General features: G+C 36.0%; 1 protein-coding gene across 7 annotated transcripts in view; it reads left to right on the plus strand.

Moving 5' to 3' along the window:
* Acaca (acetyl-CoA carboxylase alpha) overlaps positions 1-21,279 on the plus strand; it is a 276,215-nt gene that overhangs the window by 57,338 nt on the left and 197,598 nt on the right. For 5 of the 7 annotated variants that reach the window (XM_027950233.2, XM_071603724.1, XM_071603729.1 and 2 more), the window contains 2 exons: positions 1,031-1,077; positions 4,045-4,297. In XM_027950233.2, coding sequence (XP_027806034.1) covers positions 1,031-1,077; positions 4,045-4,297 — 300 coding nt within the window. The remainder of the gene's footprint in view (positions 1-1,030; positions 1,078-4,044; positions 4,298-21,279) is intronic. The other 2 variants (XM_071603728.1, XM_071603727.1) reach the window with 1 other exon arrangement.

Genomic DNA, 21,279 nt, shown 5'->3' on the forward strand with positions numbered 1-21,279 from the left:
TTATTTTTTATTTTGAGAGAAGTCTTGCTAAGTTGCCCAGTCTGGCCTGGAACTTGCAATCCTCTTGCTTTGTTCTTCCAAATTGCTGGGATTACAGGCGTGGACAGGTTATAGGTTTTGACTCCAGCTCCAATGAATCTTTGGTTACCTGATTCAAAATACTTCCTTTTGCCTTCTTATTCCTTTCCCTTACACAATTGTAGGGATAATAATAGTTCAGACTACATAATTAGATAAATCATAATTCCCCAATTAATGTACCCACACTACTCCAAATCTTGTCCTTTGTCATTTGGGGATCCTCTCTTAGAAGTTCTGGATTTTCCTATCAAAGTAATGGGATCTTCCCATTTGTTTCATTCTCTGCCTTAGACCAGTGTTTCTTAAGTCTGGCTTTACATCAGTGCAACCAGATGTGGAACTTAAAATTCAGGTTCCTGGGCCCTCCTCTAGCTGCAGTTTTGATTCAGTGGATTTGGGGGAAAATGTAGATATGGGTAGTTTTTAAAAGCTCCCAGGTGATTCTTATGCATAAATCCAGAATTTCTATCCTAGATACGTTTAAATTGTTATTTTAGAAGGAAACCTAGGATGTGGAGAGTAGAGACTTTTTGGTAGTCCTTTTGACCTTAGAAACTTAGTAAAACAGAGCATTGCCTTCTCCCTGGCTCCTGGCCTTCATGAGTAAGTATAGCCACTAGGGAATATAATCAGAGCCTAACTGCCTCATTTTTAATGAAATGATAAGGATTGGAATGCATATATTGAGTATACAGCTTTTCTGGAAAAGTCACTTTATGAAATGGTAAGTTTTGACTCTTACTTTGTGTTTGTAATGTGTATGACTTATGGAATTGAACAAATAATAAACTACTGAACTTTGTGATTCAAGTTAAGTAATAGATTACACTTTAATAATATTTATTTATACTTTAAATAATATTAATTTTGTATTATGCTGAACAAAATAGGAATTGACAAAAATTTGGGGTTCTTAAAAAAATCTTCAAATTTCTCTTTCTTTCTTTAGTTCTTTTTGGAAGCGGATAACTGCTCAGACAGTAAGAATTATAAGAGGTCAGTTACAAATAATGCTCTTTGATATTTATAATGTAATAAAGATTTTGTTCATGTGCTTAAATAAATTTATTTGAGTTTTTTTTTTTGTTGTTGTTGTTGTTGTTAAAAGTTGTCTTCTACAAAAAAATGTAGGCAAACCTAGGGTAGAGAGCCTGAAGTGAACAAGGAGTCACACGAACATAGTGTTGTACCTTCTAATTCAGGACTAGAAGCAGTGGAAATGGGACACATGGTGAGGTAGCTTCTACAGTGTCTGGATAGCTGCTCAGTGATTTTCCATACATGACCTCTCTTTTCTGGTAGTTTGCATGCTTGTGCCTGGGAATACTTTTTCTGTACAAGTGTTGGTGGCTGGACCGGCCCTTCAGCTGTTAACCCTGAGCTGCTTCCAGTCTGTGCAACCCTTTAGAGAAGGCTGCCTTCACGATCTTGGAAAGGAAAACTAGGCCTTTCATTTATTAGCCCAGAGACCATATTTTGCTAACTTTTACTTCTCTCATAGAATAAAAAAGAAATCAGTCCTTTCTCATGGTTTTGATTTTTTGTGTGTGGTCATCAAACTTCATTCAGTCTGTATGAATCTGCACCTGAGTGCCTTACTTCTTATTTCTCTTAGAGGAAGGCAGTCATTATTTTTTCTTAGTGGAAAGGAATTTTATTTTTTGGATCTACTGTTATTATTAAATTTGACTATAAAGTTTATAAATGTGAAAGAGGCTTTTTGCAACTGCATCTTTTGAAGTTCCTCAGAGTGGTCAGTCTGTTGGAACTTTTCCTTTCTCTCCCCTTTTCTTTCCTTACTCCGTTTTTCCTTTCTTCCTTTTTAAATGATTTGGTTTTCTTTTAGGCTTCTAGAATAAACTTCTTCATAAAATTTGGAGACATTTTATTTTAAAGAATCTAATAATTCATAATAAGGGGGGAAGAATAGAGGTACTTTGCATTAGACAGAGGGGAGTGAAGGGAGGGGAGGGAGAATGGGGAAGGAACTGTAGTAGAATGAATTGGACATTATTACCCTATGAGCATATATGATTACACAACCTGTATAACTCTATATCATGTACAACCAGAAGAATGAGAAGTTATACTACATTTATGTATGATGTGTCAAAATGCATTCGACTATCATGTATAACTAATTAGAACAACAACAACAAAAAAAAGAATCTAATATTATAGCTGAGAGATCTATAGTAAATTTAAAACATCAAAACTTTTTGATGATGAACATTGAACTCAGGTCTATCCCCAGACCAATATTTGACTTGAGTTTTAAAAATAGAAGTTAACTTAAGTAATCTCCAACTAACATTTAGGAAATGTTTATAGTTTTTTTCATTTCTGGCAATTTGTTATTACTGTTTTATTCAGTAATAAACTTTTTTGTTTGTTTTTGTTTTAATTAAAAAAAAAATACCCACTTGGGATTTTCTTTTCTTTTTTTTTTAATTTTTATTATTAGTTGTTCAAAACATTACAAAGCTCTTGACATATCATATTTCATACATTTGATTCAAGTGGGTTATGAACTCCCATTTTTACCCCGTATACAGATTGCAGAATCACATTGGTTACACATCTACTGTTTTACATACTGCCATACTAGTGTCTGTTGTATTCTGTTGCCTTTCCTATCCTCTACTATCCCCCCTCCCCCTCCCCTCCCCTCCCATCTTCTCTTTCTACCCCATCTACTGTAATTCATTTCTCCCCCTTGTTTTTTTTTCCCCGTTCCCCTCACTTCCTCTTATATGTAATTTTGTATAACAATGAGGGTCTCCTTCCATTTCCATGCAATTTCCCTTCTCTCTCCCTCTCCCTCCCACCTCTGTTTAATGTTAATCTTCTTCTCATGCTCTTCCTCCTTGCTCTGTTCTTAGTTGTTCTCCTTATATCAAAGAAGACATTTGGCACTTGTTTTTTAGGGATTGGCTAGCTTCACTTAGCATAATCTGCTCTAATGCCATCCATTTCCCTGCAAATTCCATGATTTTGTCGTTTTTTAGTGCAGAGTAATACTCCATTGTGTATAAATGCCACATTTTTTTTTATCCATTCATCTATTGAAGGGCATCTAGGTTGGTTCCACAGTCTAGCTATTGTGAATTGTGCTGCTATGAACATCGATGTAGCAGTATCCCTATAGTAGACTCTTTTAAGGTCTTTAGGGAATAGTCCGAGAAGGGGAATAGCTGGGTCAAATGGTGGTTCCATTCCCAGCTTTCCAAGGAATCTCCATACTGCTTTCCAAATTGGCCGGGGATTTTCTTTAAAAGTATGCACTTATATAAGATTTCACAACCTCTCAATGTATAGTGTTTGGAACCACATGATCATTTTATAATTTACTCTTTTTTTTTTTTAATACACGACAATAGTGGAATGCATCACACTCATTATTACCATATACAGCACAATTTTTCGTAACTCTGTATATAAAGTATGTTCACGCCAAATTATGCTATTATACATGTACTCTTTTTTTTTTTTGCATAACAATTCTTATAATTTACTCTTAACAGCAAGATTCAAACAACCACCAATTTTCCCTAACCCTTACCATTCATTACCACTAATACTAACAATGAAGTTGCAGCCCCACAACAGTTAGTATTCATATTCTACCAAGGTTTTCCTACTGATCATAATTATCTGATAGATCTCATTTAATTGATAAAGAGATTATGGATGGCCTATGGCTTTTTGAGAAAGATTTTTTTAGGGAAAAGGGAATTGATTTTAATTTATAGGCATAGTTACCATGATCTCACTTCCTGCTTTGGAGGAATCAAAGTCTCTCTGAAATAGAGTAGCCAGGAAAACTAAGTGTCTTACTCTTGTCTTGCTCCCAAGAGCCAGCTGTGGTTCATTAGGTATACTCTGTGAGTGTTGTCAGAGTGTTATCCATAACTTGCTTTTTTATTTTATTTTTTTTCTTATTTTTTATTATTTTCTCCATAGCTCTGAGAGCTTATTTTGAAAGAATAATGGATGAACCATCTCCCTTGGCCAAACCTCTGGAGCTGAACCAGCATTCTCGATTCATAATTGGTTCTGTGTCTGAAGATAACTCAGAAGATGAGATCAGCAACCTGGTGAAGCTGGACCTCCTGGAAGAGAAGGAGGGCTCTTTGTCACCAGCTTCTGTCAGCTCAGATACACTTTCTGATTTGGGGATCTCTAGCTTACAGGATGGCTTGGCCTTACACATAAGGTAAGAGAGAGAGGTTTAATGGTTATCTTATTTAACCTAATTAGTTTTGTTGATTATGCTTTGAAAGCTAAGATTGCTGCACTTCTTCCCATGTCACTGGACTCATGGTTTTGATGAGTTAAGTGGGAGATGTTGTTTTTATTTTATTTAGTTGTTGATGGATCTTTATTTTATTCATTTATTTATATGTGGTGCTGAGGATTGAACCCAGTGCCTAACACATGCTAGGCAAGCGTTCTACCACAGAGCCAGAATCTCAGCCCTGAAATGTTGTATCTTAGAATTGTCTTTTCCTATCTGGGCATGGTGGCTCACACCTGTAATTCTTTTTTTTTTAATAGGAACATATCAAGAGACCATTTATTATTATTATTATTATTATTATTATTATTATTATTATTATCATTATCATCATCACACCTGTAATTCTAGCTGCTTGGATGCTGATGCAGGAGGATCGTGAGTTCAAAGCCAGCCTTAGCAAGTTAGCGAGGCCCTAAACAACTCAGTGAGCTCCTGTCTCTAAATAAAATACAAAATAAAGGGCTGGGGATGTGGCTTAGTGGTAAAGTGCACCTGGGTTTCATCCCCAGTACCAAAAAAGAAAAAAAAAAAAAGAAAGAATTGTCTTTTTCTAAATGTTCCCCTCAACTTTTTCCTATCCTTCATACACATACTAGATCTTTTAGGTGAGACCTAGCAAGTGAGAGTTGGTTTGAGGAATTTCAGCCTTTGTACTGCTTTATTAACATAGTTTTAACTCTCTTGATGCTTGATAGGAATTCTGCAGGGATGGGCAAATTTGTAGTAATCTTTCTTTAAACTTTTTACTCATGTCATGAAATTATATTGTTTCTAGCACAGTTAATCCTCAATAAATCATTGTGATATAAACAAGGGATTCCCACAGAGCCCTCTTTTTTCTCTACAAACACAATCTGTAATTGAGAATGTTAATAGTACCACTAGAATATTCTTTTTTTTTAAAGTATTTTTGAATTGTTGATGGACCTTTTTTTAATTATTCATTTATTTATATGTGGTGCTGAGGATTGAATCCAGTGCCTCATGCATGCTAGGCAATCGCTCTACCACTGAACCATAACTCTTTCCCTTGGAATATTCTTATTTATTGATGTTTGATTATATAATCAGTGTGTGAGCCTATACCTTTGGTCATTTGCTTGGCAATTTTGGGATGAAAGGGTCTGTATCAATAGTTAGTTCTTACTGCTCATCAGTATCTCTTGGGTAGGTAAGGGTTAAAGAGTTAAAGAAAACGTCCTCTTCCTAGAGATTCTGGTATCATTTGGTATTGGCTTAGCTTGGAACTGGGGCATTAAAAAAAAAAAAAAAAAAAAAAAAAAAGCTATCCAGGTGATTCTACTGCACAAGCAGCATTAAGGTTATAGGCCTAATCTAGATAAACATAAGTTAGAGTGGCTATTGCTGCTGTTATTACCTTGGTACTTCTTTTATTAATGGATTATAAAGCAATTCAGCTCCTTTCTATACATCAAGATACTACTCTACCAAAAAATACTGTACTGGATCTAGCTGAATATGATGGTTCTGTCTTATTGTCATCCCACAGGCTTGTGATCCTGGCTTCTGTGAGATGAGGTGGTACATGTTAGCAGTCACCCCCATATAGCCATAGGGAGGTCAGAAAAAAAAGAATAAAGCAAGTTATTTATGGTTTACTTTGTAGATTCCTAGAACTTAAGTGAACTAGAGAGATAATTTAACATATTTTTTTGTTTTTGTTTTAATAGATGAGGAAATCAAGGTGTATTGAGAGGAAATAACTTGAGTACGGTTGAATAGCCAGAAAACTGAATTTCAAACTGGATGTCTTGATTCCATTTCAGTACTTTTTCTGCTCTATTTCCCAGAGCATACAAGTATCCTAATTATATAATAAATTAAGACAAAGTTGGTCTTATGAAGTGAATGAACAATGTATTATATCTAATCTCTGGGTAAAAAACGAGGAATTAGTGGCAGAGAAAAGGGGTTAGGTTTTTATCTTTATGTAAAATGTTTTATTACTTTATAGTTCACTTAAGGTTAACCTTAAGGTTAATACTGGTGGTGATATCTTCTTTCTTGAGTTCACTTGGAAGTGTATGGAGTTGTGACAGGTGGGACTACTTATATTTAAAGGACAGACGATCAGTGATACTAAACCTTCTGCAATGTAGTAGCCAGGAATTGTCCTTCTCAAAATGTTATAGTGAGGTGCCCCCCCCCTCCCTCCCCCCCCCCCCCCCCCCCCCCCCGTGAAAGACTGGATTAACTGACTCCTTGAAGTCTCACAGCTCCATGAGAACTTAAAACTATGTGAAACATAATGTCCATTTGCTGAGGAAACTGAGTTTGGCAATGGTGAGATAATTACCATTATAGGAAACTCAATTAATGATATTACAAGGCAGTTTGTAGTTGCAAAGTCATTCCAAGTTCATGGCTACTATGCAGACTGTGTGCTTAGTTCTTTGCATGCCTTACTGTTGGCAAAACTCATACTGGTAGCTCGTGGAGGAGTCATGGACAGAAGTGTGATCAGCAGCCTGGAAAGGGGACAGGTGCCAGTGGAGGAGTTCTGGATAGAAGTGTGATCAGCAGTCTGGGAAGGGGACAGTTTCCAGTTTCCACTGGCTTCTCACCTAACTAATGTTCCAAAATAGGACAAAGTTTCTCCTTTGATCCATCTTTTAATTAAGTCACCTGTGGATAGGTGTCATTGAGGGTAATTCTGTCAAATTCATTTGATAATAGACTTCTCCGACTTCTGCAACTAATTAGATATGTGACCATTGATAGTTCATGTTTTTCCTTGGACTCATTTTCATCTCTGTAAAAATTAAGATATTGATTTGGATATTCTTTTTTTCCCCCGTACTGGGGATTGAATTTGGGGGCTCTACCACCCACCTACATCCCCTTACTGAGTTAGGGTCTTGCTAAATTGCCAAGGCTGGCCTCAGATCTGGGATTCTCCTGCCTCAGCCTCCAGTCACTGTGATAAAGTCACATGCCCTTGTGCCCTTCCTTTTTACTCTTTGAACTCTAAATAGAGACCTCTGGTGTTTAAGGATCAGCTTCTAGAATGAATAGCCTAATCTTTCACAGATGGTGTAGATTCAGGGGGTAGGTACAATCTTCAGAATGTTAATGAGAAATCATCTGATCCCAAGTGAAGTATTGCCATAATATAGATGAGATTGGGTTTCTCTCAAGTTTAGGGTCTGATTTTTAGGTGCTAAATGAGAAATTTTATGGTATGAAGGATGAACAGGATTAGGAAATAGACTTTTCCAGGGGTGGAGATGACTTACATCTTGCTTTTCCAGAATCCAAAGAAACACTAGAAGTACTTTCTAAGCTTTGTGACCCAAATATTTGAAGATTGGCCTTAAGAAAGTAGTTATAGCTTGGTGGGAATATATAGGCTTCATTGAAGACAATTGTTTTGGCTTTTTATTTTTGGATAAGATTAGATAATAATGAACTGGAGGGCTGAAACAGTTCTGAAACTCATTTATATTTATTGAATATTTAAGATGACTCTTAAAAGACTGTGGAAATCTTTTTTGCTGGTTTTGAACTTCATGTAAGATGTAGTTTTTTAAAAAAATACTTTTAGCTGTAGGGGCTGGGGTTGTGGCTAGTGGTAGAGTGCACACCCAGCATGCATGAGGCACTGGGTTCGATCCTTAGCACCACATAAAAATAAAAAATAATGATATTGTGTCCATCTAAAACTAAAAAAAAAATATTAAAAAATATTTTTAGTTATAGATAGACACAATACCTTTATTTTATTCATTTATTTTTATGTAGTGCTGAGGATTGAACCCAGTGACTCACACGTGCTAGGCAAGCTCTCTACCACTGAGCTACAACCCCAGTCCCTGAATGTGGAAATTTATAACTGCTGGGTTTGGTCGCGCACTTCTGTAATCCCAGCAACTCCAGAGCCTAAGACAGGAGGATCGCAAGTTTGTGGCCAGTCCTAAGCACCTTAGCAAGGCCCTATCAAAAACTAAAAGGACTAGGGATGTTACTCAGTGATAGACCACCCCTGGGTTCAATCCCTAGTAGCAGAAAAAATATTATTTCTTTTTTATAACTATTGCCTGATTTGGTGGCACAAAATAAAGGCATTTATTTGTGTGGGTACTGCCAGTTTCTAAAAGCTCCTTATGGAATGCAGCTTGAGGTTAGATTGTTCTGCATACATAATATGTACCACTTGATATCAACCCATGTTATTAATCACACAGGATTATAATCAGTTTTGTCAACTAGTATGCTGAATTCCTGGTTGAGGTCAAGTTGGAAACATTTTATCCCTCTTAGCTTAGTGCAATTTCTTTAAACCTTTTTTTATCCGGTAGTTCATGTTATTAGTATTTAAAACTCCATCTTAATTTCCTCTATTTGATCTTAAAATATATGCTCAAAATATTGAACAACCACATTTCATGCTTAGCAAACATGTTTAGTTAGTGACTTTATCTGAGAACAATCTCTAATTGTTATATGAAAGAAATAGTGATTCCCTCTTTTTAATCATTTATTTTAAAATATTTGAGTTTGAAATGACTTCATTTAACTGTAGACATGGAAATAAAATTAACTGCAAAAGGTTTTGGAGAAATAAAATGTGGCATACAGATATTATGTGGCATTATTTATTATTACCAAGTAGCCCTTTTATAAGATAATTTTTTTTTGATATGAAGAGATTCTTTTTTTCCACACTAGTGCTTAAAACTTGGAAATTAGGATTGAAAGGCTTTTGATGACATCAGACATAAACTGTCAATGTTACAGTTATTGAGAACAACCATTATTGAAATTTCATTCTTTCTATCTTTTGGCTCATCTCTGTCAATATGATAAATAAGGAAACTGGTTCTAGTTTTGAGTGTCTATTATAGCTTTGCTTATAGATAGGCCTGTAAGAGGGTTCTTATATTTTGATTTTCTTAGCATTTCTCATTTAGCTTTCCTGAGCTTTCTTCTTCCCGCCGTAGCTCTCCAAATTTTTTTCAGTGCTCCTTCCTTGATATTCTTGAGGTTTCCAGTTGCCGTGGTACCTTATTGCTGAGTACTTGGCAAAGTTTGTTATGAGATCTGCAACTTAGTACTCTTTGGCTGAGGGCGGTAGTATCTTCTCTTCATCTTCCACCTTCCTTTCTTGCCATTCAGAAAATAGGAGCTATTTCCATGTATGTGTTTGTCCCAGGAGTTTATTCTATAAACTTGATTAATTATGAATGCTGTAAGTAGGGCTCAGGACAACTACTTAATAATGTTTCTTGCTTCTGTTACTTCTACTGTAATGCATACATTTACTGTCCCCGCCCTTTCTTCTTCTTTTTTTGGTTTGGGGTGCTTAACCACTGAGCCACATCCCCAGCCCTTTCCTTCCTTCCTTCCTTCCTTACCTTTATTTTATTCATTTATTTATATGCGGTGCTGAGAACAAACCCAGTGCCTTACACATGCAAGGCAAGTGCTCTACCACTGAGCCACAACCCCAGCACTCCAGCCCTTTTATTTTTTATATTGAGACAGGGTCTCATCAAGTTGCTGAGGCTGACCTTGAATTTGGAATCTTCCTGCCTTAGCTTCCCAAGTCCTTAGGATTGCAGGCATGTGCCACTGTGCCCAGCACAACTGCTTTATATTTTTAAGTTATTAGAAGTAATATGTGTTTACAGTAGAAAAGTTAGAAATCTAGAAAGTATATTAAAGGACATGAAAATAATCATCCGTTGGTAACTACTACATAATATTTTCTTTCAGTGATTTTTATCCCTTAATAAATTTAATTTAAAAAATTATATTATAATGAAGCCAGACATGGGTAGCATAAATCTGTTATTCAGTGACTTGGGAAGCTGAGGCAGGAGAATTGCAAATTGGAAGCCAGCCTGGACAATTTAACAAGACCTTGTCTCAAAATAAAAAATCAAAAGGGCTGGGGGTGTAGCTCAGAGGTAGAGTGCACCTGAGTTCAATTCCCAGTGCCAAAAAAAAAGGGGGGGCTGGGGTTGTGGCTCAGTGGTAGAGTGCTTGCCTAGCATGCACGAGGCACTGGGTTCGATCCTCAGCACCACATAAATGTAAAATAAAGATATTATGTCCACCTAAAACTTAAGAATAAATATTAAAAAAAAAAAAAAAAGATGGAAAAATGGCAGGGGCCGGGGAGGGGGTATAATAATGATGATAATGAATATACAGTTCTATGAATACATAGTTCACTTTTCTTTCTTTTTTCCATATAACATCTTCTTACCTTATTAAAAATCTTTTAGGTTTGATTTTAAAATCTTTTTATTTTAAAATAATTTTAGACTTACAGAAAAATTGTGAAGATAGCACAGAATTTCTATGTATTCTTTATTCCATTTCACCTAATGTTAACATCCTTTATAGCCATAGTACATTAATGTAGAGTTTCCCGGTAAAGCAAATAAAACACAGGATGCCCAGTTAATTTTGAATTTCAGATGCACAAAGAATAATTTTTCAGTATAAGTTGTCCCAAATAATGCATAGAGACATATCTATATAAAAACTTGCTTATGTGAAATTCAAATTTAAGTGGGCATCTTATATTTTATCTGACAACCCTTACTTAGCATTTATTAAAACCAAGTAATTAGAGCTGGGGTTGTGGCTCAGTGGTAGAGCATTTGCCTCCCATGTGTGAGGCTCTGGGTTCAGTTCTCAGCACCACATATAAATACATAAATCAACAACTAAAATACAAACACACATACACACCCCCCCACACACACATATGTAATTAACATTGGTACAGTGCTTTCAAGTAAACTATAGACTTTTTTTTTTTTTTGGTACTGGGAATTGAACTCGGAGGACTGGAACACTGAGCCTCACATCTCCAGGCCTATTTTGTATTTTATTTAGAAATAGGGTCTCACTGAGTTGCTTAGCACCTCACCTCCAAACACAATCCTCCTGCCTCAGCCTTCTGAATAATTGGGACTATAGTCTTGTATGACTTCACTGGCTTATCTTTTTCTGGATACTTATAACAGCTCTAATTATTATTATGGTAGGTTTGATGAGACCTCTAGGAATCTGATAAGGTCTCAGAGATATTTATATTGGGATTTTAATGATGAACAGTAAAAAGACAGGCTTACAGAGAGAGGTGTCTGTATAGCAGGAAGGGTAGATAGACAACATGAGCAGAGTTGCCAGCGAAACATTTAGTATGTTAAGGCAATTCCAAATCATTGAGTATTACTTGAATGTTAAGGGAGATAGTGTGGTTAGTGGAATGGAAGAAGAGGCTGGTAAGATAGAGGTTAGGTCATTGAGGGTCTCATATGTCAACCTCAACCTTTACTGCCAGTTTTTGAGCACTTACTATAGGGCAGACACTGTGCTAAGTACTTAAATATTTATCTCATTTAACCAAACAGTCCTGTAGAGCGAGTGCTAATTACCTGCATTTTACAGATTAGGATACAAATTCAGATTACATAATTTACCTAACCTAATAATGTCTGAGGCATTCAGTCATGGCATTCAGATTATTTTACAATCTGGCCACAACTGATTTTTTTCTAGTCTTGTTTCTCTATGTACTCAGTGTTCTTTCCTTATTTCAGTTACACTAGATTTTTGACTCTTCTTCAATGTACCCCATACATTCATTCCATCTTTGTGTCCTTTGCTCCTTCTGTTTTTGGCTCGGTCTCTTATTTTGGTCTCTCTCTCATTGTCATGTTTTCTTATTGACACTTCCTTTCCCTGACTGTTGAAGTTACATTGCCTATGTGTTTATAGGGGGCACACATTAAAGGTTTAACCTAGGGGTTCTCTACCACTAGCTACACCCCCAGCCCTTTATTTTAATTTTAATTTTGAGACAGGGTTTCATTAAGTTGCTAAGGCTGGCCTTGAATTTGGCAATCCTCCTGCCTAAGTCTCCCAAGTCACTGGGATTATAGTCACGTGCTACCGTGTTTGACTGCATTTATCTCTTGAGATCATCATTCTTCTCAAATTCTGCTTGTGCTATGAAATTTTTCTTGTTCATTTGCCTTTTTCCCTCCCTGGTAATTTGGCCTTCTGTTTTCCACTGTAACAATTTCATTCCTTCATCATTGTCCTTAAGCCATTAGCCTCCCCTCGGTCTGTTCCCTGTATACTTTTATTACTTGGCCATCTATTTCATAAGAAAAAAATAAAAACTATTAGGCCAAAGATTTTCCTTTCTAACACTTCATCTCAAACTTACTTGTATCTCTATTCCCATTCTCATTTTTTCTTTTTGTTATAAGCACTAAGTGCTCTCCCTCCTTTGGCTATCCTTTTCTTCTTTATATTTTAAATATTCTTTTTTTCTGCTAGATCATGCCTGTTGGTGATCATTCCTCCTTGTTTCGCTGTGTTCTGCTCTCTCCCATCTTTAGGAAACCCTTCTTTGATGGCCATATTCCCTTTGGATTACTGCCCTCTTTGCCTCACTTCATGGCCAAAATTTCAGAAGTGCTTTCTCTACTGCCACATTTTCCATTCATTCTTCAAGCTATTCTAGTTTGGTCTCAGTCCAACCATGGTGAAACTGCTCTTATAAAATCACGAATGACTACATATTACTAAATCCAGTGGATGTTTTTCAGTTCTCATTCTTTTGGGCCTTTCAACAGTTCTATTAAATAGGTATTTTTCCCTTAAAACACAGTCTTGTCTTTTCTGTTAAAAATAATAGCACTTTCTAGAACGGAGTTGTGGCTCAGTGGTAGAGCACTTGCCTACATGTGTGAGGCACTGGGTTCGATCCCCCACATAAAAATAAACAAATAAAATAAAGGTATTGTGTCCATTTACAACTAAAAAAATATTTTAAAAAAAGATAACATTTTCGTTGCTTTTCTCCTATCTCCATACTACTTTTTCAGGTCTCCTTTGCAAACTTGTCCTCTTTCATGTAACCTTGAAATGTTGGCTTTTTTTCATTGCTCAAACCTGGACCTTCTGTTTTCCCTTGATATATATTTTATCTCTGTTCAATCTCATTCCTTTGCTACTGCTCGTATGCTTTTGACTCCCAAATTTATAATACTCATCATATACCTATCATCTGAGATCACTTGCTATTTGCCTATTTATATGAAATTTCACTTGAGTATTCTATAGTCTTTGAACTTTTGATTTTCCCCACCCTTCTCCATAAGTTTGTTCCACACCTCATCTGTCCCACCCCATTAAATGGCACATTCAGCTACTTGGCTCATGTCACAATTGTGGGGAATCCTTCTTCAGTTCTGTTGATTCTATCTCCACATATTTATCTCAGTATATTTATTTGCCATCACTTTATTAGAACTTTGATTCATCAACTCTGGCCTGGACTACTTGAATAGTCACCTAATTGGATTCCTTGCTTATATTACTCCTTTTTTTCTTGGGTGGTACTGGAGATTAAGTCCAGGGCCTCACGTAAACTAGCAAGCACCCCACTAGGTATACTCCTAGCTCTAAACTTTGGCTTTCTGGGTTCTTGTTGCACATAGCATAAGATATAAAATTCTTATGAGTGGTTTGACTTCTTTCAACTTCCATTTGCTAACAATGCTTCAATCATACTGGTCTTTCAGTTCCTTTAGTGGGCCAGTCATTTACCTATCTCAGGGCCACATGCACCAGTCCTTCTGCCTAGACTTCTCTTTCATTCTCTCGGTGATTACTTAAAATCTTTTTATTTATTTTGAACTGGAGATTGAACCCAGAGGTGCTTAACCTGAGCCATACCACTAGCTTTTAAAAAATACTTTATTTAGAAATAGGGTCTCACTAAGTTGCTTAGGGTCTCGATAAGTTGCTGAGGCTGGCCTTGAACTCATAAACTTCCTGTCTCATCCTGTGAGCTGCTGGGATTACAGGAGTGTACCACCACACCCAGCCAGATTACTTAAATCTTTTAGGTTTCATTTGCTCCAAGAGGCTTGCTATTGCTCATTATATTCCCTTCTCCCCTACTGTCATAGCATTTATCACAATTTATAATATTCTTGTTAACCTATTTATTTGATTCTTATCTCCATTATATTGTAACACATGGGCAAAGATCGCATGTTTTGTTTACTATTACTTTCTGTAGTTTGTAATAGTCAATAAATATTTGTTGAAGAAATGAGAGAGAGAGATAAAGGTTGATCAAATGTTGTGGATGGAGTTCAGTGATAGAGCGCTTGCCTAAGAATTGATCAAAGACAGTCACAAAAGGCAATAATAATATTTAAAAAAATTGGAGAATTCAAGAGTAAAACTAGACGGAAAATTTTAAGCCCTGTTTTTCCCATGTAAAAACTTTTTCAGGCATTGAGGACATGTCACATAGAATTTAACTTTTTTAAAAAAATTATACATGGACACAATATCTTTATTTTGTTTATTTATTTTTATGGGGTGCTGAGGATCGAACCCAGTGCCTACATGTACAAGGCAAGCGCTCTGCCACTGAGCCACGACCCCAGCCCCTTGAATTTAACTTTTTTCATTCAAAGATTAATTTTAAGCATACAGTGAAAACTCTTTAAGCTGTCAAAGCATCAACTTTTAGCAATGGAGTAGATGTTTTTCTTTTAAAAGGTCTCCTAATATTTCTTTTAATGTGTTGGAGCAGGAAAGCTTATCATTTCCCCTAACACCATGTGGATAAAATACAATTAAATGGTGGGAACCAGAAAAAAAAAAAAAAAAAAAAAAAAAACTAAAAAACCTTTTCAGTTGCTTAAATCATTGATTTTGGGTTCTTTCTTTTCTATTTCTAAAAACTATACTTTCCTGTAAGCCGAGTGTAAGCTTTATCCCACAAGTTTTTTTACCCCCTCAACATTTATTCTTTTAAATATTTTGTTTTAGTTGTAGTTGGACACAATACCTTTATTTTATTTTTATGTGGTGCTGAGCATCAACCCTAGCACCTTGCGTGTGCTAGGTGAATGCTCTACTGCTGAGCCACAACCCCAGCCCTTCCCTCAATATTTTGCCATAAAAAATTGCCATCAGCCGGCACATACCTATAGTCCTAGCAACTTGAGAAGCTAAGACAGGAGGACCAGTTTGAGGCAAACTTCAGCAACTTAGAGAGATCCTGTCTCAAAATAAAAAATTAGAAAAGTCTGGGGATGTAGATCAGTGGTAAAGCTCCCTGGGTTCAATCAAAACAAAACAAAAACAAAAACAACTGCTACATTGCAATCACCCAGCAAAATTGAGAGTGTTTTACAGAGAATACTTGTGCACTCACTATTAGATTCTGCCATTAATTTTTTTTCTATACTTTATCATATATCTATTCATTTCTCTGTCTTTTTTTTTTCCTTTTTTTTTTTTTTTAAAGAGAGAGGTGAGAGAGAGAGATAGGGAGAGAAAGAGAATTTTTGATATTTATTTTTTAGCTTTCGGCAGACACAACATCTTTGTTTGTATGTGGTGCTGAGGATCGAACCCGGGCCGCACGCATGCCAGGCGAGCGTGCTACCGCTTGAGCCACATCCCCAGCCCCCGAATTTCTCTATCTTTGTATCCACAATTTATCTTATTATAGCTCTCAAGTTTTGATATCATTCCATGTTCCAAGTTTGTTATCATTCCATTTTAAATATTATTTTCATTGTGATTTTTTTAACCTATAAATTATTTAAAAAATTTTTTTAGTTGTAGTTGGACACAATACCTTTATTTTATTTATTTATTTTTATGTGGTGCTGAGGATCGAACCCAGCACCTCACATGTGCTAGGCAAGCACTCTACCAGTAAGCCACAACCCAGCCCTAACCTAATTATTTAGAAGCGTGTTGGTTAATTTCAGGACACTTGAGGATATGATATATTCATATAATGAAATACTAGTTCATCATAAAAAGTTACAAGGTACTACTGATACATTCTACACCATTGAAAATATGCTAAGCAAAAGAAGCCAGTCATAGAAGATCATATTTTTATTTATATGTAGAGTCTATAATAAGCAAATCTACAAGGATAGAAAGTAGTGATTGCCTAGTACTGGGGAAGGGTGTTAGTGAAATGAGGAATGACTTGTTACTGATTGTGGGGTTTCTTGTTAGGGTAATAAAAATGTTCTAAAATTGGTTGTGATTGCTATATATGAATAGGCTATATGAATAGATCAAGAACATTGAATTATACACTTTAAATGGGTAAAATGTATGCTATGTGAATTATTTCTCAAAATTGATGACAAAATTTTTAAATGAGTTTATCAATTAACTTAGCAAGGTCACAGGCTATAAGATCAATATACAAAGGTCCACCACATTTCTATATGCTAGCTAGAAATCAACAATCTGAAAATAAAATAAAATACCTTTATTTACAGTAGCATCAAAAAGGATAAAATAGGAATAAAGTTTTCAGAAAAAAATAACAAACTTGTATGCTAAAAATTATAGAACATTGCTGGTTGAAATTTAAAAAGATCAAAATAAAAAGAGAGGGGCTGGGGTTGTGGCTCAAGTGGTAGCGCGCTCACCTGGCATGCGCACGGCCCCGGGTTTGATCGTCAGCACCACATACAAACAAAGATGTTGTGTCTGCCAAAAACTAAAAAAATAAATATTAAAAAATTCTCTCTCTCTCTCTTTAAAAAAAAAAAAAAAAAAAGAGAGAGGTAGTGCATGTTCAGGACTTCAAAGATTCAATATTGTGAAGATAAATGGTAATTCTCCTTAAATTTATCTATAAATTCAGTCAATATCAAAACCTTGCAGCCTTTTTTTTTTCTTTCTAGAATTTGACAAACTGATCCTAAAATTTACAAGAAAAACTGAACGACCAGAATAGTCAGTTTTGAAAACAGAGAGGAAAGTTAGAAGAATTACACTACCTGATTTCAAAACTTAGTATAAAGCCACACTTATAAAGACCATGAGGCATTGCTGCAAGGCTATGCATATTTATCAATGAAACAGAATTTAGAGTCCACAAAGAAACTGTTATACATGTCATTTGATTTTCAATAAAGATATACTTTTAATCCAAGATTTCTCTACTTATAAAAGCCCTGATATAAAACAGTCCCTCTGGGTGTGCTGCAGTATAACTCAGACTGCATTGCGATCAAGCCAGCGAATGCATCATTGTCTGCAGAATAAATTGTTACATCATTCTTGGTCCTTGGCATGTTACAATGCTGGGATCAGTGTGGGCTTCTAGTTGGATTTTGTGCCAGGTATGTGTCTACCTTAGAGACACTATTCATGGTAGATTAAAATTCTTCAAATTTGGGGAAGTGAATATGTTTTTTTAATTTTTGTCTTCTAATATTACAGAAAAATTGTACGTAGTATCCACAAGAGTTGGAACTCTAGTTTTGCTTTTTATCTTGGTATGCTGTATGTGTTTGGTTGTTGTAGAAAGATTTGCATAAACTTGGTTACTGAATGTGCCTTCTTCTGTTTATTTTTCAGATGTAGTCCATTGCCATACAGGCTGTCTTATTCTATACTCAGTGCTTTATTTGCTATTTGAATATCAAACTTTATAACAAAGGCAAGGAATGCTTCTTTTTTGTTAACTGTCTATGTTTATACATGTTTAGATGTGTGTGACATTGAGCTGCTCCTACATCTGTGGTTGCTGTAATTCTCCTGAACAAAGGCTTCAGTGCTCTACTTTTGAGATGTTTTATCCTGAAGACATGTAAAGACAGAAGGGCTCCTCTGTGGCAGCTTCGTTCTCTAAAGGAACAAGTAAACTTGGCTATTACCATCAGGCACTAGCATGGTGTAGAGGGATGGCATAAAGTGGTACAGACAAGAGAACAATTAGGGACTTCCTTATTTTATTATGGCTGGTGGTCACATTAGATTGCCTGATTGATTATTTTCAATTTGGGTCACCTGGATATACTAAGATTAAGATTTTTTATTTTGATCATCAATCTTCTATCTGTGCTTTAGGTCATTTGTATACTTCTGTTTGGAGAGTCTCTGGAAGGTTAATAAGCCCTCAGTGTGATTGACATCAGATTATCAACTATTTCTATCCAGCACTTCGGTGGGTGATTTTTTTCTAATGGTGTATGATTCAGATTAAATATGACCCCAGTGAATTATAACAATCCTGAGGACTTGTCTCAGGAAGTTGTCTTTCTATAGGTTCTAAGCTTTAGGAGTCTTTTGCTATTGTTTTTCCTTGCATTACAAGAGAGCAATATAATGAGAGCATCTACTTAATTCAAAGCTAAAGCAGGAAGATGTTTCTGTATAATGTTCAGTCATTGTTTATTTTTAAAATTTTCTACTGCAAATTTGTTTTCATAGTGATATATATGTCCCAGTGTTATTTTGAGGCAGGATTTTTCTTCTCTGCACAAACTAGATTAGACCTCTTTGTCCAAAATATTTGTCCAGGCCCCTTTGTCCTTTAAAGATTTTATCGGCATCTTTTATTTTGCATTAGCTTCATTCTCATTCTGAAATTTTGGTGACTAAAATTTTTGTGCATTTGTAAGTATCACTGTGTTGTCCTGAAAATTAGAACTATGACTCCTACTTTAGTGGCACATTTCCTTTCTACTTGGCTTTCTTTTCCTCTGTACCTGCTTTCACCTTCTTGGAGTGTGATAATCAGTATTATTTATTTTGATTGGATCTCAGAAATTACCTTTAGGCTGTGCTGTCTTCCTCCCTCAGGCTTTCTTGACCCCATTATTTTCTTGGTTTAGTTGTCTTTGTAAACTTTGCCTTCTTTTTTGCCCTGGGGCCTCCTGTCATGTGCTCCTGGTAGTCAGGAGAGGCAGTGGAGCTTTTTTCTGGTAACTGTCAGAAGAAAGTTGGGTTAAACATGTTTGTTGCAGCTAAAACAGTACTGCTGTTTTCCAGTTATACAAGATTTCTCCCCCTGTCCTCTCAACCCCCTTGGAAAGTCAACTAATTCTGTGTATGAACCAAGTGAGGGGGAAAATGCAAGAAGGAGGAAAGGTGGGGAAATTGGGGACAAAGTAGGCAAAAATCCTGTAGTTTGAGACCATCAAGAATACTCTAGTCTGGTTGAAGCAGGGCCAGGAAGGCATAGTATCTCTTGTCCTTGTGGGTTTTAAGCAGCTGCAACAGGAAGAACTGTGACTTTTGTTTACAAGGCCAAAATCTGAAGAAAAAGATTCCATTCCTTTGCCATCTTTATATGGAGGGCTCTGCAGAGGAAAATAAGGAAATGAGAGATTACATGCTTCACAGGTAAGTTTTAGGAGCCATAAGGGGGTAATATATTCTTTTAAAAACAGAATGTACTGACAGATAAGCCCTAGAGTTTATGGGAAATTTGGATGATTTTTTTGTGTGTGTGTGTGTATGAAAAAGAAGGCTATTTTTTAAGAAAATAAATAAAAGCTAGTATATTTGCTTCTGAATTTCTAAACCTTTATTTTACATTCAGAATTTGATAGGAAGCTATGTGAACCCATGTGTGATATTGTTATTCTGGAAATAACACCTCTGCATGGGCCTTGTGGTGCTGTTACTTCATTAAGGGAGTTCAGTCTGTGCCAAATTTGCTCACTGGATTTGTCTAATATTTCATGAGTGAAGTCTCTTCAATTTGTGTGAAGAGAGGATATTAGGTTTTTTTTTTTTTTTTTTTTTTTTTTGTATACATTGCATCCTGTTGAAGGTAGTTTTGCTGAAAACCTTTTTAGAATATGTGTCTGGACCAGAAAAGGTGCCTACTGCAGCTGTCTTGGCATGTATCCAGACTGGAGTGGTTGAGGCTGTCAAACTTATTAAACCATGACGCAAAGAAAAGACCACTGACTCCAATTTAAATCAAATTAAAGCAAGCTTGTAATTCCGGCCAGCTGGGACTGTCTCTTCCCGAAACTCGTGGGAACAGAAGACAGCCCCGTAGCTCTCTAGGAGCGCAGCTTTATAACACAGAAAGTTGCAAAAAGGGAGGTGTCTTAAGAGCTCACAGATAACTGGATTTTGACAAGCATAATACAAAGGCAGGTAGTAGGTTAATGGTCCAGCACTTATGGAGTAAATTTAGATCCCAACATCAGAATTTATGAGGCGCCACTAGAGTTTCAGAGAGGGTTGTTATCTGGTCAGGGAAAGCCAGATATGGGTGAGTTCAAGGCACAGGCAGGCATTCCCAGCAAGTTTAGAAATCGCAGTAATTTATAGTAAAGCCAAAACTAACTTTTCATGCCTTTGTGATGAGATGGCTCCCAATCTTAAGAGGGAATTAGGCTGAGTTTATGAAAACTCTCAGGCTGAGGAGGAAGTGAGTGGTGCTTTCACAGGCCTTCTTCAGGCCTCTAACAGGTCTGTGCCTCCCCAGCAGAGGATTGACAAAAAGAATGATTGGCTCCAAAACACTCATTAAGGGTCCCTCCATTATCTTTTTTTTTCCCAATATATTAATTTTTCAGTTTTTCTTTTTTTTTTTTAGGTGGACACAATATCTTTATTTTTATGTGGTGCTGAAGATTGAACCCAGTGCCTCATGTGTGCTAGGCGAGCACTCCACCACTGAGCCACAACCCCAGCCCCTCCATTATCTTTTTGTTCGTTTGTTTTGTCATCTGTAGTTTTTATTTTGAACAAAATTACCTGAAAATTAAACGGGAATTTGGCAAAATCAGAAAAGAAACAAAAAACAAAAAAATTTGTCTTCAGAATAATCATTCTTTTCTTCTCCCTTTTGGGGGAAAACCAAACAAAATTTGTGAGTCAAAGAAATAAAACCTGAGGTATTGAGTATAAATTATATATATCATATATATATATACACACACAAGTATATGTAAAGAGGTTTTAAAATATGTATAAATATTTTAAATATATTAAAATGGTTTTTTTATATATAACATTTTATATTTATATATGCAAAGGAAACATTGTTTTTTATATATGAAATGAACATATATATAAACAAAATATGTATGTTT

The sequence above is a fragment of the Marmota flaviventris genome, chromosome 17 (assembly GCF_047511675.1).
Source record: "Marmota flaviventris isolate mMarFla1 chromosome 17, mMarFla1.hap1, whole genome shotgun sequence".
In the NCBI taxonomy this organism is placed as follows: Eukaryota; Metazoa; Chordata; class Mammalia; order Rodentia; family Sciuridae; genus Marmota; species Marmota flaviventris.